Source organism: Corvus kubaryi, unplaced genomic scaffold (genome assembly GCF_017639235.1).
Source record: "Corvus kubaryi isolate FWS band 111438036 unplaced genomic scaffold, C.kubaryi_AGA036_p1.0 37036, whole genome shotgun sequence".
Taxonomy (NCBI): Eukaryota; Metazoa; Chordata; class Aves; order Passeriformes; family Corvidae; genus Corvus; species Corvus kubaryi.
Genome location: NW_024581016.1, coordinates 430,013 through 457,331, shown reverse-complemented (window position 1 = coordinate 457,331; position 27,319 = coordinate 430,013). Strand labels below are relative to the sequence as shown.

General features: G+C 50.1%; 2 protein-coding genes across 3 annotated transcripts in view; one reads left to right on the top strand and one right to left on the bottom strand.

The window, feature by feature from the left end:
- Nucleotides 1-21,067, top strand: part of SON (SON DNA and RNA binding protein) — a 36,803-nt gene extending 15,736 nt beyond the window's left edge. The window contains exons 5-13 of one of the 2 annotated variants that reach the window (XM_042020634.1): nt 474-634; nt 2,089-2,229; nt 3,455-3,646; nt 7,855-7,965; nt 8,486-8,602; nt 15,609-15,756; nt 18,473-18,541; nt 18,616-18,731; nt 19,463-21,067. In XM_042020634.1, coding sequence (XP_041876568.1) covers nt 474-634; nt 2,089-2,229; nt 3,455-3,646; nt 7,855-7,965; nt 8,486-8,602; nt 15,609-15,756; nt 18,473-18,541; nt 18,616-18,731; nt 19,463-19,621 — 1,214 coding nt within the window. In that variant the 3' untranslated portion in view covers nt 19,622-21,067. Of the gene's footprint in view, nt 1-473; nt 635-2,088; nt 2,230-3,454; nt 3,647-7,854; nt 7,966-8,485; nt 8,603-14,794; nt 14,875-15,608; nt 15,757-18,472; nt 18,542-18,615; nt 18,732-19,462 lie in introns of those variants that run through there. The other variant, XM_042020635.1, reaches the window with a different exon arrangement.
- A 455-nt stretch (nt 21,068-21,522) lies between these two features.
- On the bottom strand, nt 21,523-27,299 carry DONSON (DNA replication fork stabilization factor DONSON). The gene is made up of 10 exons (XM_042020640.1): nt 26,509-27,299; nt 26,071-26,151; nt 25,014-25,217; nt 24,753-24,931; nt 24,154-24,332; nt 23,954-24,077; nt 23,731-23,835; nt 23,163-23,361; nt 22,107-22,307; nt 21,523-21,870 (listed from the first exon to the last, which is right to left on the bottom strand). Exons 1-10 carry the CDS (start codon nt 27,196-27,198, stop codon nt 21,733-21,735), a joined length of 2,100 nt encoding a protein of 699 aa, XP_041876574.1. The 5' UTR covers nt 27,199-27,299; the 3' UTR covers nt 21,523-21,732.
- Between the last annotated feature and the right edge of the window lie 20 nt (nt 27,300-27,319).

The following is a 27,319-nucleotide window of genomic DNA, read 5'->3' as shown; positions in this document are numbered from 1 at the left end:
GCATCTGACTGTATTTTAAGCAAGAGCACATTTTACTCAGCTTGTTTTTCTGTTTGGTGGTTGTCAGTAGCTTTTGGGCTATGTCTGGGGAGATGGGATTTCCTCCAGAGCTTTCAGAGCTTTTCAGAGATAGTTAATGAGGAAACTCTGGACTTTATGCTGTGTAGGAAGGACTCAGTATTGCCAAAACTGGAATGAATCAGTGAAGTAAGAGACATCCAAACTTGAGGGGTTGGGGGGGATGTTGGATGCTGTCATTGGGACTGCTGTGCTTTGGGCTACATTTGCCTTCCGCACAGACCAGGCCTAAAGTCTGGAGCCACTCAGTACCATTTTAGTTATTTTCACAGAACGTAAAAAATGCACAGTGCAGGTAGAATCTTGTTTAGTTTAGTTTGCCAGAAATGTTTCTTTATTTTTAAAACAAGAATATAAAAATAATAACTTTCCTTTTAAAAAATGAATCTTTTTAGACAAGGCCCAGCTACTTGAAATCGCCAAAGCCAACGCAGCCGCCATGTGTGCGAAGTCTGGCGTGCCCTTACCCCCGAGCCTGATGCCTCTGCTGTCCCAGAAGAAGGATGACAAAGCCAACCAGAAGTCTTCAAGGGACACCTTGAAGGAGCTCACTGAGGTGAGGGAGAGCAGCAGCATCAGACCTGACAGTGCCCACACTGTGGGAGGTTGTCACTGCGTGCTCGTGTCACCTGGGAGCTGCCTTGTGTGCAGAATCCCAGGATTCCTGAGGCTGGAAAAGCCCTCCCAGCCCAGCCAGGCCCAGCTGTGCCCGATGCCCACCTTGTCCCCAGCCCAGAGCACTGAGTGCCACCTCCAGCCCTTCCTTGGAGGATGGGCACTCCAAACCCCTCTGGGCAGCCCCTTCCAAAGCCTGACCTCCCTTTTGAGTCCTTACTCTTAACACAGTTTTTTTTTAAGTAATCAGAGCTGGTATTTTTAATTCTGTGGAAATGCATGAAATCCAATTATTTTGCTTTTTCTTATTTTAAGTTTTGATTCTGCTCTAATTTTGCACAAATAGGTAGTTCTCCCCGCAGTCCTGCCAGTGAAATCCAAAGCTTTCACTCCTGATTTTTGTTCTGGTGGTGTTAGTTACGGAATTCCAGGTTTGAGTTGGAAGGGACTTGAAAGCTCAACCTGTCCCACCCCCTTCCATGTGCAGGGACACCTTCCACTGTCCCAGGTTGCTCCAAGCCCCGTCCAGCCTGGCCTTGGACTTCCCTCAGAATGGAGAAAATCTGGAATAGAAAAGTGTCTTCATTTTATTTTTTTCAATTGCATTGTCGGTGTGACAGTTCTGGAATTGTGTTTATAGAAATAATCTGAGATGAAGCAGTGTCCAAGTGCTGAGAAATAATCTGCAGTTGTGCCTGGGCTGGAGGAGCAGGAGTACTGGATAAGAGCTGAGCTGGTGCAGGTGCCCTGTGCTGATATCCTGGATGGTTTTTCACATAACCTGACCAAGATCCAGCATAGCTTGTGCTGATCTGGAGGCCCCAAACCTGCCCCTCCTTTCCCTTTCTGACTTAGGCAATCTGTTGGATGATGTTTCTGTTCTTTTGACTGGAAACTGGCCATAGAAGCAGTGCAGGTGGTAGGAAATCAGTAAAGACATTTCAACCATAAAATTTTGGCCTCTCAAGAAAGTCTTCTTGTCTTTGTCCTTTTCTTCCTCTCTTTTCTTTTTCCCCCTGTGGAGGCTCCTCCCAGTTTGACTGTGGTATCCCCATAACACCTCTGTGTTTTACATTTAATTCTGTTGCATAGCTGGCCACCACCACAGTACTCCAGAAGAATCTGAGATCTTCTGGAACCTTCACTTCTGACAAGGTCCCTGCACTACCAGAGAACTGAGTCAGTAACCAAGAAGTGCTTGGCAGAGCCATGGTAGTGTTGGATAATTTGTGTAGAATATCCGAAGTACATCTATTGATGCTGTTGCTAAAAGATTTTCCACCTCCTGGTTTAGTAAAGAAAACCACTTTTTTTTGATAAAAACATTCTTTGTGAGTTTGGATTGAAAGTTCAGGTTTACTCAGAGCTGACATTTTTCTCTGTTGTATTTTTCAGAAATGCAAGAAGATTGCTCAGAGCACTGATGATGTGATAGTGAACAAGCCTCATGTTTCTGATGAAGAGGAGGAAGAACGTCCCTTCTATAACCATCCTTTTAAACTGAGTGAACCCAAACCCATTTTCTTCAACTTAAGTGTGAGTGCTACTTTAATTTCCAATGCTTTAAATCCTGGTTCTTTTTAAATAATGCAAGTAGTTCTACAGAAGTTTATCAGGATTTATAATCTTGGTGAAATTTGGAGTTTTATCAATTTAAAGAAACCCTCCCAATTCCATCAAGATTAAATTGATAACCCTGGTGAAATTGTGAGTGTTTCTTTAAATGCATCTGGGAATCAAATGCTTTGAAGCATGGATTAGAATTTGTTTGAGTTTTGTTGGGGTTTGGGGTTTTTTGGGGTGGTGGGTGGGTTTTTTTAAATTTTATTTTTGGGGGTGGCATTGTGCCTATGATCGTCTGTTCTGATTTTGCAGGATATAAAGCACTAAAAAAGCTTTAATATGCTCAGCAAAAATAGAAATAACATTCCTGTTTTTGTATAAATATGTATAGCTTGTGGTGCACACAAAATAGGCAGTAATGCACATTTACATAAGGTGCAGGTAGAAATGGATTTAGATTTTATATTGTATTGTTAGAAAAGGCTACAGTGGATCTCAAGAAACCTTGGAATTCTTGCAGGCTCTGAGGAGGAATATTCTGTAGTGGTTATGGGCTGCTCTGCCTCTTGGACAGGTTTTTGACCCTTTCAGTTTTGTTCTTTCTCTCTCCTACTCTTAAAACCAGTCCCATCCATATTCTTAGGGGTTTATCCAATATTATCCAATGCTGCCTGCTGTGTGTGCTGCTGGGAAGGGAACCTGGCAGGGATTTCTGCAGGTTTTTAATGTATTAACAGCACCAGGCACAACAAGGCCATAGACATTGTCTGCTCAGAGGCTCAGGCTGCTGCTAAAAATAGCCCAGAATTAGAAACCCAAATGCTGAGAGCTGCTTTCTCTCTGCTCATGTGGAGCTTTTGATCACAGGCAATGTTTTGCCACCCAGGATTTTACCTTGGAGCTTTCCATACAAAATACCTGTGTGGCAGGTGGAGATTGTTCTTGTGATGGTGTTAGTTGGGAGAGGGGGGGTCAGGGATTTTAGGTTGCTGAGGTTGGTTTAAGGGATTTTTCATCTTCTCTTACAGTGCAATTTGTAGGCCACTTGTGCCAAATGATTAATTATAAAGGCTTATTACTCTGCAGTAAGAAGGATGAGTGTTCTGTGAAAACCAAATCCCAGGTGTTTGCAACAAAACCACCTCATGACTCCTGTGTGTTTTCAAGTCTTAATTTTTTCTCATTTTATCTCTTTCAGACTCCCAGCATAAAACCAGCACCACCACCCCAACCAAAAAATCAGGTCAGCCTGTCCAAGGAATTCCCTGTTTCCTCTGGGTCTCAGCATAGGAAGAAGGAGGCAGACAGTGTGTATGGAGAGTGGGTTCCCGTGGACAAAAACGGCAAAGACGACGGCAAGGATGATGTTTTCCCCAAGCCAGCCATTGAGGTAAGGAAGGCAAGGAAAGCATATCATATAAGAAAACCAAAACCATCCCCTGGGCAGTCTGGTACCAAATTGCAGTCTGGGAAAAAACCCAAAAAGGCACTTAAAAGGTAGTGCCTAACATGCACTAAGTTAAGGAGCTGAGCTCTGCAAATTGGGGATGCTCATGTGGGCAGTGGTGGAAACAGCCTGTACCCATCTTGCTTCTGGCAACTGGTGACTTCTTGGTCTCAACAGAACTTTTAACTGTAGCTAGAAGATGAAAAAAACTTCCTTGTTCAGTTTCCTGCAGAGGTTAATTAATAATACCTTGAGATTTGCACAATAATGTACATAGTGCTAATTACAATTGTCCCACCAGTCTTAGAAAAAGAACATCCCATGGCAATGTAATCCATTAAAAATTGTAAGTAGTTGCTAAAACTTTCACTTCCTCTGGATGTATTGATTTTTTAGTTTTGCAGTCACATTTTCTCCCATGGCTGTCTTGCACGTGGCCTTCCAAAGGAGAATCTAACTGTATGGATAATAAACTAAAAAAACCAAAGCGAGTGTTTTTCCCCTTGAAATTTCTTCCCAAGAACATTTTGGGGGGGGGCCCCCCCGCGCGATGTGGGTGTAATTAAGTAAATTAAATATTTAAGAGAGGTGTTAATATTTTTGGGTTGACGTTACCTCAGTGCACCTGAAGCCTTGTTCTCACACCTTCCAAAGCCAAACCCCAGAGCCTTCCCATCAATTTCTGCCAAAGCCATCTCGGCACCTGGTGTGTTTTGTTTCTCAAGACCTTTCTGATGTTCTACAGGCACAGAAGGAATTTTCTTCTGGGTCTTTTACAGCACCAAAAGCACAGAGAATATTAATTATATATATAGCATTTTCATGGAATCCCTCAGAATTTGATGGTTGGGCACCCGATTCCTTGTTCCCTCAGTGCAGGTGGGAGCTGCACTTTGGGCTCTCCTGCTCCAGGGAGACACTGAGATGTTTGTGCAGAATGTCATTCCCAGTTTCATTGCAGTAAATATATTTAACATAACTTCCTTTCCTTCCTGTTGTGTGTACCTTTATGAATGTAACTATGTTGTCTGTTTTTATATTTTGTAAATAAATATTTTTATTTGCCTTTACCTTAACTTGGTTTGTGTTAAGGGTGATTTCAGGGGCGTTAGCTCCCAGCGGGCTGTACCATCCCCTGGGGTTTGGGAAGTGCAGGTACAGATTGCTGTGTTGTTTCTCCAGGGAGTCTTGACAGGTAACACAGTGCTTCTCTGCTTAATTCTTCCAGTGTTCAGGAGGACTCTGTGGTGGAAATGGCTCCCTTGGAGCAACATGAGGCAGATCAGCTCCTTTGCTGGGGGTGTAGAGAGCTGGGGGTGCTTGGAACTTTAGGAAGTTTCACCTAGAATTGACCTCCCTTCATTGTTGCTGATTTTGCAATACTGTGACAGTTCTGCTGCAGGTCTTGACATCAAACCCCACACAATTGGTTTTATTGCTGTGTTTTAATTCACATATTAGTTATGGACTTAGTCTGAAACAACCCTGCTAATACATGACAGCTTGTTTTAATAAAACCTGGTGCCTTACAGTAGTTGTGTGTGGTAGTAGGAGGTGGAGGGAAAGGTCTGGAGTGATCTGAAGGCTCAGCATGTCTGTAGCAGGCAGAGACCTCCAAGGAAGAAGTATTTGGAAGTGTAGAGTGGCAGGGTTGGATTATCCCAGGTGACTCGTGCAGAGATGCTGTTGGGATCTGAGGGTGCGGTAAATGCACCTCTAGAGTGTGTAAAACACCTGCTTTTTGTTGCCAGCCACGTCCTGCTTGCTTCAGTATTTGTGATTTGTGGGGACAAGTCTGAGAAAGGGGGATCAGCCAGGAGGGCTCTGGGAGAGAACAGCACCTCACTTGCAACTGTTTTCCTGACTCAGTAATAACAACAACTTCTCATACTTCAAGCAGAGATCTATTTTTTTTTCAAGATCCAAAGCTGCCATCGAGTGTCTTGACATAACACAGAGCCCTGATGGTCTCCAAAATGGAGAAGTGTTTGGGAGTTAACTCAGCAGGGAATGTTGCTAGGCCCCAGTCCGGTAAAGCACTGATAGACCTGTTTGGCATGGCAGTGGTCCCCTGTGGTTTCATGGACTGCTTCCATGCCTTTGTGTATTGCTGGATTGAAACTTTTGGTGAGTAGAAGAACTTTTATTTATCTCCTGGACCAGTTTCACAAACAGAAAATTAAAGAACTATTTAAAGTATGTGAGAGAAATTTAAAAACTCAGCCAGTGTACATTTTAAACAGGCATTTTTACATCCATGCTGTTGTGTGAGGGGATTGTTAGGTGATATTTTAATTCTTCTTGTGCCTTTTTTATGTTCTTTGTGACAAGAAAGAAGCACTGAAGTCAGTCCATAGGCACCTGGGCTTGTGGGATTTTAGCTCTGTCTTGGTCAGTGCCAGATATTCCAGCAATGATCTTCCCAACAGAAACACCTTTTGTCCTAAGTACCAGCAAAAAACCTCACATCTTAAAATCAGATTTTATAGAGCACAAAAGCAATTCCTGTGTTTGGTGCCATTGTAGATACTCACATCTGTCTCTTCCTTTCAGTATTTACTAAATTCTTGACCAGGTTCCTGGGACTCTGGGTTGTGGTTTAACAGTGTTTGTTTTGTTCAGCTGAGTCAGTTTTAAAGAAGTTTCAGTTTCTCCTGCTGGCCCTTTAGTACAAAATGGGTGAGAGGCTGAGGTTGAGATAGTGACAACAAAAGAGGCAAAGCTTTTACCAAGCAAGTGAAAATGAAGTTCACATTAACCCATCACCTTGATGTGCATGTTCCAGCTGCTGTTCTGATCGTTGGGTTTCTTCTGTGCCTCAAACAGTCCCAGCCCTTCCAGCTTCTGTCACATGTCCAGAAATTCCATTTGTCTTTGCACACTCTTCCCCTTCTGCTTTCCAGTGAGAATGATCCATAAAATGCATGTCCTTTGAGGAGCAGGGCACAAGGATTTTATAAAACAGCTGCACACCAGCCAGAATTTGTTATATTTTTACAGCCCCAGATGTTGTGGATTTCTGTCCCGATGGCTTTGCCCAGAGTGAAGGTTTGCAGGGAGCTCCTTCGTGAATTCCATGTTTTCACCAAGTCACTCTGCAACATCGTTTCAGATTTATTTTTCTTTATATTTTGTTGTGGTTCAGCAGCACAGATGTAGATAATTCTTTCCAAAGCAGTGGATTCTGTGAGCTCACAGCCTGGTTTTACAGAATCCCTGAGGCTGGAAAAGCCCTCCCAGCCCAGCCAGGCCCAGCTGTGCCCCATGCCCACCTTGTCCCCAGCCCAGAGCACTGAGTGCCACCTCCAGCCCTTCCTGGGACACCTCCAGGGATGGGCACTCCAAACCTCCCTGGGCAGCTCTTCCCAAGGCCTGAGCTCCCTTTCCATGGGGAAATTCCTGCTGCTGTCCACCCTGAGCCTGCCCTGGCCCAGCCTGAGGCCGTTCCCTCTCCTCCTGTCCCTGTTCCCTGGCAGCAGAGCCCGACCCCCCCGGCTGCCCCCTCCTGTCAGGGACTTGTGCAGAGCCACAAGGTCCCCCCTGAGCCTCCTCTGCTCCAGCCTGAGCCCCTTTCCCAGCTCCCTCAGCCGCTCCTGGGGCTCCAGCCCCTTCCCAGCTCCCTTCCCTCCTGGTTGAGTCTGAAGATGGAAATTTGAAACACTGAAGTCAAGATTGTGGAATGCATCTGATTCATGCTGGAATTATTTTTGTGCAGACAAGTTTTGGTGTGACTTAATAGCAGAGTGCTGATGTGAACAACTCTGCATGAATTTTTAGTTAAATTGCATCTAATTCTGTTGGTTAAGAAGATCTCCTTGAACAGTAAAATGCTTCTCTGTTTATTGCACACCAGAATTTTTTGTGACAAATAGTTCTTAGAAGACTAATGATTGGATGTTTTGGGTGTACAGATGATTTTAAATTACCAGGGCGTCATAGTTTAAATTCAGATTTGTCTTTGTTCAGGAAGGCCCATCTTGTGTGGATTTAAGTAGTCCCAGGATTTTCATCACATTGCCTATTTCTTTGCCAAACCAACTATTCACTGTGTAACCCCAGTTGGTAGCGTTGATTCTCCTGCAGCTTTTTCCAGCTCAAGTGGACATTGTTGTGCTCTGCTGTGTTTTCACAAGTGCTCTTTTTCCTCCTAGTGCGTGGACATAACCACAGCCATGAACGACAGAGCAGTGGCCCAGAAAAGGCTCAATGAGAACTCCTTTGACCTGGAGGCCATGTGCATGTTGAACCGGGCACAGGAGCAGGTGAGGGGGGCTTTCAGCAGCATTTTGGGGGACTCAAAGAAAATCAGTGTTTTCCTTTCATGGCAGCTGGTTTTTCTCACCTGTTGAAGTTTGGAAACCCAGTTATGGGTCCGTGTTTCGAAGTTCTGCCTTGGTTTTGCACTTCCTAACTCTGAGTTTTCCTGAGCTTCTTCATGTATTCCATGTTTTTGCCCAAGTCACTCCAAAACATAATTCCAAATTAATTTTTCTTGAAGTTGTACTGTAGTTCAGCAGCACAGATGTAGATAATTCTTTCCAAAACAATGGATTCAACAGTTTTGGGGATGAGGAAACCATGAACTCGCTGGAGTTGGAGCTCAGGCTTCAGGGTGACCATTTAGATGCTCAGATTTTGGGAGCACCTGCTTTCATCTGAGTGTCAGTGAACACACCAAATATCAACAACATGATGTGAAAATTACTGAGAGACGACAGAGAATTTGCAAAGGAAAGTGTGGAGATGCTTGTGTTGGTCTTACACTGGGTTTTGCTGTTGCAGATCGACGCCTGGGCTCAGTCCAACTCCATCCCAGGGCAGTTCACGGGGAGCACCGGAGCGCAGATCCTGTCCTCGGACGAGCTCACCAACAGCGGGCCCCAGGCGTGGATCCGAAAGGTAGAAGTGACACAGACACTCCTGTCTCAGCACCACACTTCACAGAGCAGTCAAGGATTGCAAAATGCTGAACAAGTGCCTTACCCTGTGGCAGAGCATGTGCCCAGTGCAGCAGGCTGGGCTCAGTCCCTGTCTGTGCTGGGTCGAAGCCCTCGGTGTCACCGAGGCTGTGACGGTGCCCAGCGAGGTGTGCCCGGCGAGGCACAGCCTGCCACTGACAGGACATGGCTGGTGCTGCTGTGCTGGCAGTGGCAGATCCTTCACTGCCTCACTGGCACCGGGACACATCAGGCAAGCTTTGATCCCACTGCTGTTGAAGTCAGCATTTTTTGGCATCAGCTTCAGCGAACCAAGTCCCAAACTGCCCTTGTGTTTGCCTTGGTTCTCTCTGGTTGCTCCTTTGCCTCTCTCTGGATCACCAGGGTTTTCTGGGAGCCAGAGGTGTGGAGGGTTAAAGGAGGAGTTGCAGTTAATAAGTCACTATCACCCTGCTATTATTTATATATAGTGCCGTAGTTCCCTCTTGCTGTGGGTTATCAGTGGCTGATTTGGGGTGTGGTGCGTCCTCCATCCCTGTGGTTTATACATTATACTCAAGCTGCATCTTTGCCAGTGAACACTGTTCTGGTGCTCTGTCAGGAAGTAGAACTGAGGAGTTCAAGCAACATCCACCTTCCAGGCACAAGGAATAATGAGTTAAGCTGGTCAGCCTTGCAGGTGATGCAACTGAATCTGTATCTGGTTGGGTTAGGACACTCTCCCAACTGGGAGGTCAGATTTGAGGCTTAGGTGGAATTCTCTATAAAAATTGGTGTCAGCTGAACACAAAAGTCTGGAATTATAATATCCTAAATTTTTGCCAGGTTTCACTACCTTGTTTTTCCACTTCATACCAAGCAGTGCAGAGAGCCAGGGAACACAGATTTGAGTCACTGGCCAGATGGGAATCTTTTGGGATCTTGTCAGTATTGATGCAGAATGTGCATGATAAAATCAGATTTTAACAATTATGAACAACTGAGATTGTAACAAAACGCTGCCTTTGGTGAAGACAATCCTTGTCCTTGGCAGAGGAATTTAGAACTGCAAAGCACAGGGATGTGTTGGTGAGGAAGGAGCTTTTCCACTGGGAGGCTTGGAAAGGAGATCAGCAGGGCTGTGAGGGGAGGGTTCTCCCTGTCTGCAGCACCTGCAGTGGGTTCCCAAGGCCGTGAAAAGGGAGCAGCTCTTTCCCAGACCTCCTCCCTGGGGTCTCTTGTGATGGCAGTGACAGGAGGGGCTGCTCACAGAAGTGAAGTGGAAAGGGCCAGGTGTGTTTTCCTGGTTTTCCAGCTTCACTCTGGGATCTGCTTTAAAACAACCCAACTAAACAAACCAAAACAGCAGCCAAAAAACTGAACACAAACCCAGCAAAATGCTCCATAGGGAGAAAATGGGAGAAGAGTGTGGTCTGTGCTTGTGGACACAACTGCTGTGAGGAGCAGAGCAATGCTGGAACATTTTGTTGGATCTGGGCATCAGTGAGCCAGCAGCAGCTCTCCTGCCCTTCCCAGGGCTGGGAACGTGCTGTGGTTGCAGTGCAGGCTCTGGGGTTGGGCACAGAGGAGGCTCCTGTGGGGAACAGGAGGAGTTGGTGGGTGAGGGAGGCGAGGACAAAGTCCTCCTCCTGCTCTGGCATTCCTCAGCTGCTCTCCTGCTCTGCCAGGCTCCCCCTCCGTGACAGCCCAGAGGGCCCAGAGCTGCTCAGGAGTGCCCTGGGGCTTCAGGAGTGCCAGGGCCTGGGAAAGCCTCAGCCACCTTCATGTGGAGTCCTCCTGTGGCTACAGGAGGATTTCACAGGAAGAAGTAGGGATGTGGTTCTGAATCCATGTTATCTTTCTCAGGGACAGGAATGCAAACCACCCATGAAATGCAAAGTACTGGTTGTGTGTTATTTGGGCACCTGAAGTTGTGTAACAATCGTCAGTTACTGAGTGTAGCACTGAGGCGTCAGGCTTGTGCTCCTCCCTTTTTGGCCTAAAAATTGCATCTTAACATTAAAATAACCTTGTATTTTTCACTCGGGCCAGGAGTTGGACTTTGATCCCTGTGGGTCACTTCCAACTCAGGGTATTCTGTGTTTCTGTGATTTTTATCTGCAAGTAGCGCTGTGGAGTTCCTTGGGGGATGTTGTGTCTGTGAATTAATGCACGTTTCTGGCTGAGGCTGTTTGCTGAAGGCATTTCCCTTGGGAATTTGCCATGAGAGGAGCTGTGACCATCCAGCAGAGACTGAGCCCGTGGCAGCCACTTCATTTGGCTCTGAGGAAATAAAGAATTCGAGCAAGCACAGACACTGGGTGTGACAGAGATCACCACAGCAGCAGGGAGGTGGAACAGGAGAGCTGAGTCAGGAGGGCAGGAAGAGGAAGGGACTTGGGGAATTTGTTGGCTGAGCTCTGTCTTCACTTTGCATTTCGTGGATTTGACCTTCTTTTGTCCTTTCCCAATGACTCTGGAGAGGTAATATGCACTCAAACCAAACTCTGCCTGGAATCTGTTTGGCAATTAGGTACTGCAGTGCTTCATGTGGAGCACTGGGGTGGGGACACCAAGTAGGAATAAGGTTTATGTTTTTAATTTGGGGACTAATTCATGGTGTTCACGTGCAGGGGCCTGAGCAGGGTCCATAAAGGAGTGGTGTGGTGTTAGATATAAAGCATTTAGGAGCAATCTCACCTTTCCCTTTTGAAAAGTGGCTTCTGTTTCAGTTTGTCACCATCAGTGTAATCAGTTCACAAATGTGACTCATCTTTTCTGAAGGTTGCTTCTATTTTTATTCCCTTCTTCCTTCCAAACACACTGTGCTGCTGAAGAAATGTCAGAGCAACTGGTCAAATATTTTTTGTATTTCCAAGCAAATTCTGTTGAGGTCTATTTACTCCCCCTTTCCCAGACTCACCACTTGGTTCTGGATTTATCTATCAGCTTAATTCTGGAGCCTGAACTTGCTCCCCGGGGTTGTGCTCAAGGGTGGCCCTGGGGAGCTGCTGGGTCACTCACTTGTGCTGGGGTGCAGAAAGTTCTGGAAAGTGCAAGCCTCCCTTCCATTCTTCCAGGCACAGCAGAGCAGAACTCCTGTCAGGGTGGAAGTAAAGCTGAGCCTTGTGGCTGCCTCTTGCAGGACTGCTGAGCTTCCAGCCAGGCCCCTCAGCCAGACCTGGTGTTCCTGCTGGGAACAGGGAGCTTTCCTTGGGAGCCAGGGTCACCTGGCAAAGCAGAACAGCTCTGTGCTCATTAGATACTGGATATGGGGAAGGAATTCCTCCCTGTGAGGGTGGGCAGGCCCTGGCACAGGGTGCCCAAAGCAACCCTGGCAGTGCCCAAGGCCAGGCTGGACACTGGGGCTTGGAGCACCCTGGGACAGTGGAAGGTGTCCCTGCCATGGCAGAGGTGGGATGGGATGATCCTTAAAATCCCTCCCAACCCAAACCGTTCTGGGATTCCATGATTCTGAAATAGGTGAGTTCTGTTGGACTGGTTCCCCCCAGTCCTCTGACTGCTGTTTTTTCCAGCCATTCCTTTTTCCCCTGCTGTTGTGCAAAAGCTGAGAGCAGCACCTGCAGGTGCTTGGAACACAGGGCTTGTGAGGCATCTGCTGGGAGTCTTCAGCAAGGGGTTCCTCCTTCTGCCTGTGGGAGGGAATGTGGCTGCTGCTGAAAGGGCCAGAGCATCTTCAGTTCAGCACCCAGCCCAAATTCCCTTCCTCAGGATCCCCCCAAGGTGCCACAGGGGTCAGATCTTGGTCAGAGCTCCAGGAGCGTTGGGACAGCGCTCCCAGGGATGCACAGGCTGGGATGGCTGGGGTGTCTGTGCAGGGCCAGGAGCTGGGCTTGGATGGTCCTTGTGGGTCCCTTCCCACTCAGAGATGCTGTGATTCCATGGGAGATTCTGCTGCCTGGCACAAGTTGTTCCAAAGCGATGCTTGTTCCTGGAACTTGAACTTCCTTGGAGTTCAAAGCAGCCTTTAGTGCAGCCCAGTGCTGTACCTGAACTGCCACCCCCGCCCTGCCTCCAAGGCTTTGTTGTCTTTGCTTCCGAAATTGTTGCTCCAAAGAGTCAGCCTGAAGAATCAGGAAGAAAGTTAATCAAAACTGCTCTAAACCCTCTGAAGGAGTCGGGTTTTACCTTCTCTTTAAAGCAAGTGCTGACACAAGAATGTGGCCCTTTAGTGTCTCCGTGTGCTGGTGGAATGGAAGCGGGATTTCATGGAATTTAGAGCTCAAAATAAAAGGAAAGAGGTATCAGATTGTCTTGCAGGCTGTCTCAAGATTAGTGAGTGAAAGAGAAGTGATTTTGTAAATAATGAGTTAGTTCTGACAGCAATAACCAAATGCTCAGAAACCTGGGGGTTCTTCTGTTCTGTTCCCTTTAATTTGTATTTGCAAAAGGCCAGAGCTGCTCAGGAGTTTTGGGAGACTCAGCCTTGGATGGTTTTTAAAATTAGAAGAATTGTGGCTCTCACTTCCCTGTTTTTGTGAGCATTTCTGTTACTTCTGTGGTTTCCAGTGAGTTCCAAACCCAGCACCAGTTTTACCCCCCCTCATTAAATCATGGGCTGAGGGGAGTTTCTGTCATCAAATTATAAAGAAATACAATGTACAGGTGGCATTAGAAGGTTACTTTCACTTTGTTATTAAAAGAAAAAAGCCAAACCAGAATCAAAATGAAAGAACCTTTTCCTTGCTGCAGACCTTCGCTTCCTCAGTGAGCTGAGTCCAAGTGGGCTTCTCCTGGCTCCTTTCCCACTGGTACCAGAATTCTTTCCTCTAGCCTTTTAGTGGGATGCACAAGTATTTGTGTATTCTGGAATTAAATTATTATTAATAATAATAAATTTGGAAGTCACTGTTGTCCTGGTTCTGTTGGTGAAGTTGAAGAGTCAGCAGCGTGTACAAAATTCCTGCTGAAGTACCCCGCCAGAATCCTGAATTCACCCCTGGAAGAGATGCTTTAACAAACTGCCCTCTGGAGCTTAGAACTTTCCATTTCCAGTTTGTGGAGTTTGTTCAGGCTCTGGTAATTCCTCTGTAGGAGCTCAGGGCTTGGATTTTTCACCAGGAGCAGGCTGTTTTGGTTCTGGTCTGTCCTCGCTCCAGCCCTGAGTCAGGACATGTCCGGGTGTTTGGGAAAGCCGTGTGAGCCCGCAGTGACCTCAGCAGGAGCTTGCGCTGTGTCCTTTGTGAACTGAACACACGCCCGTGGTGCTGGAACAGCTGGGGATCCCAAATCCTGCCCTGCCCAGCGGGAGCCAGCCCGGCTCCAGAGCCTGCCTTCGTGTCCTGGGAGTGCTCCTCTTATGGGATGATCCTGGAGAAGAGGGGAGGAGGGACTGGGAAGTGAGGGAAAGGCTGTGGAGGGGTGTAGATGTTGTGTTCCAGGGGCTGGGTCTGCAGCAGCCCGAGCTCTGCTCCTCCAGCCACGTGGATCCATGTGGATCCGGACAGGGATTTCCTGGGCATAGGCAGAGATTGGGAGCATTCCTGGCACAGCCTCCAGCAAGGCTTTCCTGTCACACTTCCTGCCAGCCTCCAGAGCCGGGGCTGGACACAGTCGTGTGTTGGAAATCCCTGACAAACACATGGTCTGCCAGAGGAGCACCTGTGGCGTTGTTACCTGCAAATGGAAACCAGGCACCTGGGAGTCCTGGGAATCCAGGGATCCGTCAGTCCTGTGGTGGTGGCAGCCCCAGGCCTGTGCTGAGCTCCAGGAGCGTTGGGACAGCGCTCCCAGGGACGCCCGGGCTGGGATTGTTGGGCTGTCTGTGCAGGGCCAGCAGTCGGAGTCTGTGGTCCTGATGGGTCCCTTCCAGCTCACGACATTCCATGATTCTGTGAACTCTGGGAAACTCCTGCTCTTGCAAGCACAGCTCCAAAGGAAGCAGAAACCCGAGTGTTGTGTGAATGTGCCTTGGCAGTGAGCGAGCCCTGCCCAGCTCTGCGGGGCCGCCTCTGCTCCGGGGCCGCCTCTGCTCCGCGCAGTGTCCGACGGCCGCCCCGTGCCGGGCTCTAACCTTGTGTCTGGGAAGGCAAGCAAGGTTCTGCTGTGATGGAAATGCTTGACTTGCTTATGGGGTCAGCGGGGGGGCACGAGAGATGATAGTTCACAGAATAACCTGTGAACTTTCACCCCTCTATATGGAAACTTGTTTCAGGGTCAAATCCTTGTAGCCGCCTTCTTGCCACGGTCAGTGCCAGCCCTACTATTCACAACACTGCGGCCAGCGAGGCCTAGGTACGTAACATTTAAGGAGTTTTTACAGTTCTTTACATCAAAGCAGATGTTTAAACTTTCTGTTGATAAGCTTTCACCGTTTAACAACTTTTGTTAATGCTCATTTGAAAGAATGTGACGACTGCTGCTGCTAAACTGGGGGGCCAAGCGCCTTTTTCCGTTAAAATAAAGAGAGGGGAAAGCAAAACCTGTTTGTTCCATGTGGAATTTCAGAGTAGAACTTGAATATGCAACTGCTGTGTAATAAATCAGGTGGGGAGAGGGTTTTTTTTAGATTTAAATACGCCTAAACAGCCTGTGAATGTCATGACTAAATGTGCTTGTGTTCTGTTGGACGAGGAGGTGCCCCTGGCACAGCTGTGCCGGGGATCAGTTCCCACTTCCCGAGCTGAGGAGATCTCTGGGATCAGAGCAGAGTGTTTAGAACCGGACGGTTGTCGCTTGATTAAACACATCTGTCTGCAAAGGGTCACTGCCACTTTGGGATCACCTTAGACTTTTCCTAAGTTGTTCTTTTTTGCCAAACATTGATTTGTGTCTCGTGTGTCCGCGTGAATTCCGGGTTCCACGCACTGGTTTGGGCTAAAAATCCACAGAGCTCAGGTGGATTTTTTTTTTTTTTTTTAATTGAGTCTGTGAAAAGTTGTTAGAAACATTTTTTGGAAGTTCCCACTTCTTATTTAAAATCCCAGCACTAACTTTAGGCCTTGTTTTACTTCTCTTTTTCTGGATAGGATCAGTTCTTAAGAGCAGCCCCTGTAACCGGAGGAATGGGAGCTCAGCTGATGAGGAAGATGGGCTGGAGAGAAGGAGAAGGGCTTGGGAAGAACAAGGAAGGCAGCGTCGAGCCCATCATGGTGGATTTTAAGACCGATCGGAAAGGTGAGTCCTGCCTTAAAAATGTCTTGTGGCTTCTCAGCTCTCGTGGCTGCCTGGAGATGGCAGAGGACCTTGGAAGTCAGAGTTGTTTTCTGGGTGGCTTCACTGGAACATGAACAGATTCTGGGATTTTGCCTCAGGTTTGCCAAGGCCTGGGCTTTGTCCAAAGCTTTGTCCTTGTGGAAAAGCCACAGTGGTTGGTCTGGAGAAAGTGGCTGGAGCAGGAACAGGGTGGGATAGAAGATGGAGTAGTGGGGTCAGTTCTACACTGGGGTGAGGACAGAGCTGAGAGCCCAAAGCTGAGCTTTGTGAGTGTCTCACACTCAGGGATTTGGGACTTCCCAGTGGATTCTGGTCCTTTGTTTTGTCCCTCATTTCCCTGCTGCTCATCTCCAGTCGGATCCTGCTGAAGGCATCTCTGCACATGCTCAGGGCTGGTTCCAGAGGCAGCTTTAGCCTCCACTTTACATGGAAACCTCACCTGTTTTCCATGGTTTCCCGTCCATGGCCACAGGGGAGAGCTCACTTGATCCAGCAGAACCATGCAGTGAATCCCAGGCAGTGGTGCTGCTCCTTCAGCTTGGCCACTGTGGTTTGTGTGCTGAGTGCTGGTGGAAATTTCCCATCTGAAACACCTCTCCATGTTCTGACTGCTTTAACTCCAAGCTGCAGAATTCCAGCAGTCAGGATTTCTGATTTAATTGTTCTGCTGTGCATGGAACAAAACAACAACTCCACACTGACTGTGGGTCAGACTCCTGCTGTTCTGAATATATTTTCTCCACTGGGAACCTTCAATCCCATCTCATATCAAAGGATGGAAACACTCAGAGTTTTTATTGCAAGGCCAGGCTGGACATTGGGGCTTGGAGCAGCCTGGGACAGTGGGAGGTGTCCTGCCATGGCAGGGGTGGCACTGGATGGGCTTTGATGCCCCTTCCCACCCAAACCATTCTGGGATTTCAGGGCTTGTGTTGGCTTTTGTCACTGCTCAGAATTGAGCTTGGAATGGCCAAACTTCTCACACGTTTTTCTTTACAACCTTTCTGTGTAAAGAAAGAAATGAAACCCCAAAGGTGGCTGGTGACAGTGATTGCCAAGGATTCCTCCTGGTCTGTGAGAGTTATCTGAAAGCAGGGATAACCTTAAGGCAGCTGGGCTCTGCTTTGGATTTCCTGCTTTTGAAATAGTTGCGCTCATGTGCAGCTTTACCTGATCGTTGCCACACAGGTTGTGCCTGGATGCAGAATTCTCTCTGCTGTTGGGCCAGCAGGTCTGTGGCACAGGGAGACGGGGGGCAAGAGGTTTCCTGCTCACAGAGAAGCAGCTGGAAAGGGATCACGTATTTAGGACAAGTAGTTCTTCAGACATCCGTGTTCTTGGGTGATTAAATGGCTAAAAAATACTTCTTTTTTTTTTTTTTAAACTTCTGTGTAGTTTTAAAGAAAAGTCAGGAATGTTTGGCAGGAAGGCTGTTACTAACCCACCACCCAGGTTTGTTTTGTAAGGAATTTATTATACGTTTTTTGACTTACTCCTCCAATAAAATACAATTCCTGGTCCCGGGCACGTGCAGTGTGCCAGGGAGTGACTCAGGTGGCTGCAGCTTGTTTGAAATTCCGTGTTGAGATCCCAGAGACAGGAGATGGAGTTTCAGTGGCTCAGGCACAGGGAGAGAGCTTTGATGAGAAGGATGAGAATCCGGTTAGCTTGGGTTTAAAATTCTGTAAGGGGGAAAACCCTCGGCCTTTCCTTCAGAGGTTGTGTCTGATGGCTTTGTGCCCCTTGGAAAGTCCCTGCTTAGGAGCTGCAGGAATATTGGGATGAGTATCTGGTAAGGAGGGAAGGATTTTCCTGTAAAGCAAAACAAACCCAAATGCCACCCAAAAAAGCTGAAGGAACAGGAAGACACTGGCAGCAACTGCAGTATCTCCCTGTCTTTATTCACCAAAGCCACAGCAGGAAAACTTGAGGTAAGAAACAAAGGAATATTGAAGGGTTGAAGTCTGAGAGTGGCAAAATCCCTGGGGAGAAACTTGAGTTTCTCTCAAGGACAGTCACTGGAATTTCAGCCACTTCTGGCAATTCTTCATTTTATTTCTCAGTCTTGTAAGATTTTCAGGAGAAGAACGTTGAGCTTTGGTGTTTGCTGGTGACTCCAGGAGAGCCTGTGCTCCCTGCATCCCTTTGGGGCTGTTTGCTCTGCTGCTTTGTTCCCAGATGGGATGGAGGCCCCAGCTTGGGCTGCTGGAGCACTGGTAAATGCAGAGAGCCCAGGGGATCGTTGTGGTGTCATTGCTGGCAGGAGGGGCACACAGGGACATTGCTGGATAGTGGGAACTTCACGTGCTCCCTGTGTTTGAGGCAAACTGAAGGCAGGGGTTTGCTCTGGGTTGCACAAAACAGCAAGAGAATGTTCTTCACTTTCTCTCTTGTTCGTTGTTTCTCCAAAGAGGGCATGGAAAACCAGGTTTCCATGGAAAACCAGGTGTTCTCTGGTTTGTGGAAGACCGCTCAGAGTTTTCTCCTCTTGGCTTGTTCAGAGTCTTCCTGGAGCCTTTGGGAGGAATGGGATGAGTGGAATGGAGGGAAAAAGGTGGAGGGTTGAGAGTCAGGTGGAGTCTCCAGGTGTTCCCACTGATCCCTGTTCCTGCCTTGCTGGTGAGACCCAGGAATCAGGTGGGAATCAGGAATGTCAGCGTGACTGTGTTGCTTGCAGGGCTTGTTGCTGTGGGAGAGAAGGCCCAGAAGAGGTCCGGCCATTACGTGGTGATGAAGGATCTTTCAGGTGAGATTCTTGTCTAGAATAGAGCAATTCCCAGGGCCTGCTTGGATATTAACCCTGGGATGTCTGTGTGCCAGGGAAGCACCCGGTGTCTGCGCTGATGGAGATCTGCAACAAGAGGAGGTGGACGCCCCCCGAGTTCGTGCTGGTGGACGACAGTGGGCCTGATCACCGCAAACATTTCATCTTCAAGGTGGGTCTGGGCTGCCCTGTGCTGCTTCCTGTGTGCCAGGGATGAAATCCATGTTTCTGTTTGATAGAAACACCTCACGGGGCTGGCTGAGGATGGCGGAGCCGTCTCGGTGCTGGAATGTGCAAGTCCTGTTTCTGGAACGGCCATCTCGGGTCCCTGGAGCACTTTAATCTGGGAACCGGGGAGAGTTGACCCCAGGGTTGGAGCCCCTCTGCTCTGGAGCCAGGCTGGGAGAGCTGGGAGTGCTCACCTGGAGAGGAGAAGGATCCAGGGAGAGCTCAGAGCCCCTTGCAGGGCCTGAAGGGGCTCCAGGAGAGCTGCAGAGGGACTGGGGACAAGGCATGGAGGGCCAGGAGGCAGGGAATGGCTTCCCAGTGCCAGAGGGCAGGGCTGGATGGGAGATTGGGCAGGAATTGTTCCCTGGGAGGGTGGGCAGGCCCTGGCACAGGGTGCCCAGAGCAGCTGGGGCTGCCCCTGGATCCCTGGCAGTGCCCAAGGCCAGGCTGGACATTGGGGCTGGGAGCAGCCTGGGACAGTGGGAGGTGTCCCTGCCATGGCAGGGGTGGGATGGGATGGGCTTTAGGGTCTCTCCAACCCAAACCATGGTGGGATCCCCTGAAATGGCCGTGCTGAGAGCCAGCCATGGATTGTGTGTCCCTGAAGGGGAATTGCCCAGAGTGTGCCTGAAGTAGCCATGCCCCCCTCGCTAACCCCTGGTTCCCCTGTGCCAGGTGAGAGTCAATGGCAACGAGTACAGGCCCACCTTTGCCAGCCTTAACAAGAAGCACGCGAAAGCCACGGCGGCCACGGCGGCGCTGCAGGCCATGGGACTCGTACCAAAGGAAAGCATGGTCAATACCACCATGTTCAGGAGTGCCTCACACCGCTAAGCTTGGCTTTACTGGGACACTGGTTCCGAGCATTTTACTCTGCACAAGAAATGGTATTTGCCCCTCTCATGTTGTAAATACATCAGCGATTCCCACCTTGTAAAAACTGTACAGACACCCACAGGTTTTTCTTTTGTACCATCCAAATGTATTTAAATCATACTTAGTTTTTGGTATGTTTATATTGTTTACATTAGTGATGTAATTATTTCTTAAATGACTAAATCAGATGACAGACTCTGGAGGCATCAGAAATCCAGATCCTTGGCTGAAGCTCCTGCAGTTCCTCTCCCAGCAGAACGTTGACCCTTTGACACAGTTTTGTAGTGGCTGCAGAATTCCCTGGGCGCGGGAGGTGCTGCTGGGCGGGTCCGGGGACACCCAGGGCCGTACCCGGGCTCTGCCCCTCGGTGCCACCTGTGCCCAGGACGGCCGGACGAGCCCGCGGGCGCTTCCAGAGGGACGCGGAGATTCGAACGTGACCCGGCACAGCCTCCTGCATGTCCCCAGGAGGGGGCCTGGGGCTGCTCTTCCCAACCAGTGAATCCACTGCCTGATGCTGATTGTACGGATTTGTGGTTCATGTGAATTTTAAACTCTTAACAGATCTACAACTGGATTTGGGGGGAGGGAGGGGGTAGAATGACGCTTCAATTGTTGTACCCAACTTGGTCAATAAAGCAGCACAAGTTCATAATCTTCACCCCTGGTCAGTAAACGGTAATTCCAATGGATGCCAAGCCAGGAAGCAGGAATTCAAATATGCCAAAATGCCTTCTGCAAGAAACACACACAGTCTAGGAGTGGCTTTGTGAGGATTCTCAACAGCCGTTGGGATGGCAGGAGCAGGGCTGGTTATTTTTGCTTGCTTTGAACTTCTACAAAATAACTCCTTAGGATGAAATGTTTCCATAAGGATTGTCTCCCCTGAAGGAGCCTGATCAGAGTTTGGGCAGTTGGACAGCGGAGAGGATGTAGAAAGCTTTTCCTGCTTTTTATTTTATTTTTTATTTAAGAAGCATTATTCTTTATCTGCGTGCCCGTGGGGTTGCAAAGGGCAGCGCACGCTCCCCAACGGACCCCAGTTGGGAGCAGCTGCCAGGATTTCTGCACTGGGGTCGTTCAGGTGCGTGTCCCAGACAGGTCTTTGAGGTGTGAACCTGAGCTGGGTCTGGGGCAGGAGCAAACGCGGCGAGGCTGCTCGGGCCTCACCTGAGGGACCTTTGGCCTGAGGAATTCCTGGTACCTGAAGCCGTGTGTATCCCATCAGTGTCACGGAACACAGAGTCTCACTGCTCTGCAGAGACAAAGGTTGGTGTCTCCTGGGCAGCAATTGGGGTTGGAGACAGAAAAGCCCCTCCAAGTCTGTCCAGGCGCTCTGGGAATGCTTCAGTTGATCTTCATTTCATGGACGTTGTCTTGAATTAAACTTCTTTCCCTTTGGCATCTCGCCTTCGGTCTCTGACTAAACGTGAGGAGCTTGTCCTTGCCCTGTGAAGTGCTTGGGAGGTGTGAAATCCCCGGGAAATGTGGGAGGATGCACTCTGGGAGTGCTGGGGGAGTGTGTGCCTCCACCCCGGGGGCGGGAGCAGCTCCTGACCACACTCAGTGGCTTGGCAGAGCTCAAACCTCAGAGTTGCTCAGGGTTCTCTTCAATCCATGCTCTCCACGGCAGCTCCAGATTCACAGCTGGACACAATCAAATTTGGGAATGTACAACCCCCTGCACTTGTTTTGTTCCTTTTGTTAAAGCTCATCTGCTCCCATCCCCTGCCCTGGGGAAGGTTCTAGTTCCAAACGGGTTATGAGTTCCTGCCCGAAGCAGGAGCAGAAATTCCATCCTTGGAACAGAAGGTGTGTGTGTGTGCACGGGGAACACCGACCTGCCAGGGGGAAACCAGACCAATAAAACCAAGTTTTATTTAAAAAATACTTTCTTCAATAAAAAAGGAGATGTCCAAGGCCTTTCCCCTCCTTTCCTTCAAAGCCCTTGGAAGTGTTCATGTGCAGCAGTTCCCTGGGACATGTGAATCCCTCGTGTCCCTCCCGCTCTGCCCGGAGCTCAGCACCTGCACCCAGGGGGGACCATCGTGCTCCATGGACCAGCATTCCTAGGCCTTCCAGGTGTAGGCATAATCCTTCATTTCCAGCAAGCGGATGGATGATTTTCCCAGAGTTGGACACTGGCTCAGCTGCTCCAAAGTCTTGGGATGCAGCCCGCAGGCAGGGAGATCCTGGTGCACAGCTTCCTGTGAAGGGGACACACACGGAATGAGTGTTTCTGTAGGGTGCCTGTAGTTCCAGCAGTCACTGGGATGCCGCTGGGCAGCTCCCCGTTTCCCATTACCCCGCTGCTGAGGAAGGACAAGCCCCAGGGGCTGCAGGTGGTGATCCCGGGCATTCAGGTGCCAAGCCCTGCGCGAAGGGAACGCCCCGGTTTGCGCTCCCCGCTCCCTCCCGGGCGGGGCCGCGGGTGTGTCCTCACCTGGGGCGGGGCCGCGCGGGTGTTGAAGGCGGCGCTGGGCTCGTGGGGGCTGAGCAGGGCGCGGAAGGCCCCGCGCTGCGCCGGGCCCAGCAGCAGCGTCAGGGCGTGCAGGGCGTGCGGCAGGATGGGCCCCAGCACCTCCAGGCTGAACACGTCCTCAAAGCCCCCCTGCACCCGGGCACGGCCGCTGATGCTCCGAGCCTGAGGGCAGAACAGCGATTAGTGCTGAACTCACCACAGCAAGGACGAGTTCTCACCAGCTGAGACACTGCAGTGCCACAGGCCCACTGAAAATAGAAACACTTCTCGATATTGTCAACTGTGCAATGCATGAGGTTTTACCGTCCTTGTAACAACTCCTAAAATGTACCCCCTGGACTGCAGGAATGCTGCAGGGATGGTGCAGGGAAGTGCAAAAGAACAGGATGAACTTCTCTGGTGAAACAAGTAGCTCATCCTGTTCCTACTGGGAAGAAATTTGGGTTAGATATAGGGAAGGAATTCTTGGCTGGGAGGGTGGGCAGGCCCTGGCACAGGGTGCTCAGAGCAGCTGGGGCTGCCCCTGAATCCCTGGCAGTGCCCAAGCCCAGGCTGGATGAGGCTTGGAACAACCTGGGACAGTGGAAAGTGCTCCTGTCCATGGCAGGGGGTGGGACTGGGATGATCCTTAAGGTCCCTCCCAATCCAAACCATTCCTTGCAGGAACAGCTGGTGAGCTGTGGCTCAGGGGCTCCTTGGTGCAAGGGGCTTGGATAGTCTGAGACCCCACAAGATCTGGGGAGAACCTTAACAACCATTTTCCCTCTGGGCAGTTCTGCCCAGCCTCCTCTCTCTCGGGAGGTGAGGAAAGGGAATGTCAGCTGGGATGTCAGTTTAGCACGGGGATGTGTTGTAAGGATTTAGGAACAGGCTGTGCTGCAGACAAAATGCTGACTCAGGCTTTAGCCACAAAAATTCCGCTGTGGTGCCTGAGGGAAATGCCACCAAGCCAGGGTCTGATCCCCTGGGTGAGGAAACCACTTCCTTCCCCTTCCCAGAGCCAGATGTGTCCCTTACCTTCAGCGTCTGCATGGTCCCGCCCCGGAAGGCCACCGGGGACAGCAGCGTCGGGGGCAGCCCCGCCTGCGGCCCTGCCACGGCCACCAGGCTGCGGCAGCTGATCAGGAAGTTCAGCAGCGTGAAGGTGTTGCTGCCTCTCACCAGCACCAGCGACTCGGGTCTGTGATCCACCTGCACCTCGTGCTTCTCCTTGCGACTTGGGAGCAGAGTCGAGGGAAAACCACGGGCCAGTGGAAAGCATCCATGTGCCAAAAAGCTGGAGCAGTGAACCCCCCACGCCCCGTCTGACCAAAAACCCCAAAACCAAACCCCACCAAGCTTTGCACTCATCCAGATCTGTTCTTCAAATATTAAGCAGCATCTTAATCCTGGCTTCAATTCCCAGAAATAACCTGCAGAGTTACTAAAAAAAATGTGCAGTACCTCATAACATGTAGGAATGTGAGGATTCATATTTGGAAAACAGTTCTCAAAAACTTCTAGAGAACTTAAATGCGTACCACAGCACTGTAACAGCTGCAGGGCTTCCCACTGTCACACATCTGGAAGATCAAAGGAAGGATACAGTTGGATAGAAATAGTATCTGGTTTCTTCACCTCGTCTTGGACTCCCATCTCCTCAAGCCAAGAGAAACTTCCATCATCATCATCATCACTGGGAGCTGGTTCACTGGAGACACAGGATCAGTGTTAGGAGGGCAGCGCCTCTGAGGAAGGTTTTCCAAATGGACTGTGCAGGAGCCTGGAGATGCCCTTGAATTCCAGCACTGCACAAGATTGTCACTTACCCTGCATCCTCCACACCGCTGCCCCCTCCGAGGCCATCAGCGGTTTCTGTTCCCAAACTCTCCTCAGAGTTTTTCTGTTTCCTGGTTCTACTTTCCTCGAGCAAAGGTAAGGAGAACTCTATGCCTGGGGCAGAGGAAAGGGAGCAGTGAAGGTTCTGTCCCAGCCCCTGTATCGGTGCCGCAGCCCCAGCTGCTCTTACCCTCGCTCCTCATGGCCTCCCTGAGGCCGCGCGTGGTGGGGGCGATGGCGGCCGTGGGGACGCTGCTGCCCGCCAGCCCCGCGGCGCGGAACAGCACCGAGAACTGCGGCGAGCACACGTAGAAATAGGGACACAGCCTGGCCCTGAGCAGGTTGTACAGAGAGGTGAAGCTCACAGACCTGGCAATGGGAATAAACAGCGCTGTCACAGCAGGCAATTCTCTCCTACTGATGTATTGGACAGGGAACTCGGACAAGGGCTGGAGGGCCAGGAGCCAGGGAATGGCTTCCCAGTGCCAGAGGGCAGGGCTGGATGGGAGATTGGGCAGGAATTGTTCCCTGGCAGGGTGGGCAGGCCCTGGCACAGGGTGCCCAGAGCAGCTGGGGCTGCCCCTGGATCCCTGGCAGTGCCCAAGGCCAGGTTGGACACTGGGGCTTGGAGCACCCCGGGATAGCAGAAGGTGTCCCTGCCATGGCAGGGGTTGGAATGCGATGATCTTTAAGGTTCCTTCCAACCCAAACCACCCTGTGATTCTGTGATTAATTAAAATCTCCTCGTCTTACTCTCACCCAATCCATCAGTAGCTGGATTGCACTTACCAGTCACTCATGAGCACTTGCTGCAGGGCCTCGTCCTGTGCCCAAGGACAGGCCTTCCCGGCGATTTTCCTGTCTGCCCCGATGCGGGGGAACAGCGGCAGCCAGGGCAGCGAGGGGTGCAGCCAGTACACGAGGCTCTGCTGGAAGGCACAGCGCAGCTCCGTGCACAGCTGGGGCTCCTGGGGATCCAAGAGTGTCTGAGGGGGACAGCAGAGCTGCCAGAAACAAAGCTGTGGCTCCAGCCACCCGCCCAGCTCTCACCTGCACGCTCTGGGGCAAGGTGGTTTCTGTAGCTCTGCAGTGCTGAGCAAATCCCTGCGCCTCCTCCTGCGCTTTCAGATGTTCTGCCCAGGTGAAGGGTTGGGAGGACATGAAGAGAACCCGTGTTTTAATACTCCAGTCTGCAGGGAATTCCTGCCTTGGCGAGGAGGGAACTTTGGGTACAGCAAGAGGTGAATGAAGGTCCTGGCCAAACAGAAATAGCATCAGTTAACTCGCAGAAAATTAAACCTGTTCACAGGCTGAACCACAGGCACAGTTTATTATTTTGATTATTTCACTCAGTACCACATTCTAATAGAAATATTCCATTCTATTGCCTATAAAACCACATGAGAGGGTTTTCACTTACTAGTCCTTCCAACAATACAAACTAGGAACAAATAAAAGGATAGATGATTAAAACAAAAAAGCCCTAAGCCTGATGTTTATGAAGACAAGAATTTCCATGCCAAAATGGTTATTTCATTTCACCCTCTCCTGGTGACTGTAACGTAATATGCTGAAAAAAGCCCTGGGCACCTCCAGGACAGTTTGTTCTCTTTTTTCTATCCTTCTAATTTAGTTTGAACTTAAGTTTCTGTACCTAGAACAACATTAGACAATGTCTATTGAAACTCTGTTTCAATTTCAAGGGCTGGTTTTCAGGAATTCTCTCTTTCTTACGTGCCTGATGAAGTGCTCCATTTCTGTAGCTTAAAAACAGACTTCAGGAGGTCTATCAGGTGAAGAACATCCTCATCTTAACTACATATAAAACTAAGAAACAGTAAAATCATAGTCAACATGTTAATAAAACTTAAATACAATAACCTCTGTCCACAGAACTACAATAGCAGTGAGGTCAGGCAGAAGGCTGGGTTTAAAAGGCTGTCACCAGCACAGGAAACATCAGTGTAAGAAATTTCCTTGAATACTGACGTTTTAGTACATTCTTTTATACAGAGATGGCCCACCAAATACCAAGTTAAACAGTTTCAGCTTTCTCTGTGCCCTGAGAACAGCTGAAATCTTTTCAGCAGTATGTGCTGTCTCATACCTTGCTTAGGGCGAGTGTGTCGGAACTTTCAGCAGGCTCCACTCTCCTGGAGGGCTTCTCTTCACAGGCCGGCTCTAAAAACTGAATTAAAGAGCAGCATAAGGCACAGCACAAAGGAAGCACAGGGCTGATCATTTAAAAAACTACCCTTGCAGTGACATTTCACGAGCGATCCTCAGCAGCCCGGGCTGCAAACAAACCCCGCTCAGGCGAGCACAAGGTCCGCACCCAGCGCTGAGCAGCAGCTCGAGCCCAGCAGGGCCTTGGAGGAGGCGGGGGCGACCCCCGGGCTGGGTTTCCAAGGGGCTTCGGGCGATGTCTGAGGGCTGAGAGCTGAGGGTGACGGCGACGTCTGAGGGCTGAATGTGGTGGCTGAGGGCTTAGGGTGATGACTGAGGGCTGAGAGCTGAGGACCCCGGTGCCGGGGCTCGGTCCCACCTGCCAGAAGGGCGCTGCCGATGGATCCCCGCCCGCCGGGGCCGCTGCCGGAGACTGAGGGGCGGCCGCCGCCCGCTGCGGAGCGTTGTCCAGGCTGGAGAAGGGGTTGCGGCGGCGGGCGGCCGCAGAGGGGCCCCGCGGGGCCGGGGCAGCGGCGGCTTCGACGGTGGCGGCGGGGTCGCTCCTCCGCCCGGGGCGTTTGCGCTTCAGCCGCAGCAGCGCCGGCAGCTTCTTGAAGCCGGGCTCGGGCCCGGGCTCGGCGGGGGCGGCCATGGCCGAGCAGAGCCGGGACAGAGCTGCGGGCTCGCCTTGGCGCCAAAACGCGCCCGCTCCGCCCCGGGGCGGTGCTGAGGGAGCGGCGCCGCCATTGCTGCCGCCCTCAGGGGCTCTGAGGGGAGCGCGGCTCCCGCCGGCCCCGCTCCGCCCGCACAGGCAACAGGAACATGAAGCACAAAGCCGGACGGGGCTGGGAATTGTGTCCGTGCGCTTCCAAATGCACACGGACAGCGGCCCCAAGGGCTGGGCTCGGCTGCGGCAGCATCGCCACACGGGCCCAGTTGTGTGAGATGTGACACTAAACCCACAGGGTTTAGTCTGTTTGGGATAAAAAAACCGAGTTTTTAAATCTACTTGGGATAGGAAACCACATTTGATTGCACTGTTCTGTTGTACACTGGTCTTAAACGGCATAACATATACTAGAAAGGTATAATTAGAAATACATGTGGCTGAAAAGTCATGAAGAGGTAGTTAGGAACAGCATCTCTACTGGCAAAAGATAGAATAAAAGAAAAATGATACTACTAAAAAA

What these genes read in the sequence shown, in the direction of transcription:
- DONSON (XM_042020640.1), bottom strand. Translation starts at nt 27,198, where the DNA reads ATGCCGTTTAAGACCAGTGTACAACAGAACAGTGCAATCAAATGTGGT. An exon ending in ACACACTCGCCCTAAGCAAG is followed by an intron (nt 25,218 to 26,070) that starts GTATGAGACAGC and finishes CTGTTTGGCCAG; the next exon opens with GACCTTCATTCACCTCTTGC. An exon ending in GGACCATGCAGACGCTGAAG is followed by an intron (nt 22,308 to 23,162) that starts GTAAGGGACACA and finishes TTCTGCCCTCAG; the next exon opens with GCTCGGAGCATCAGCGGCCG.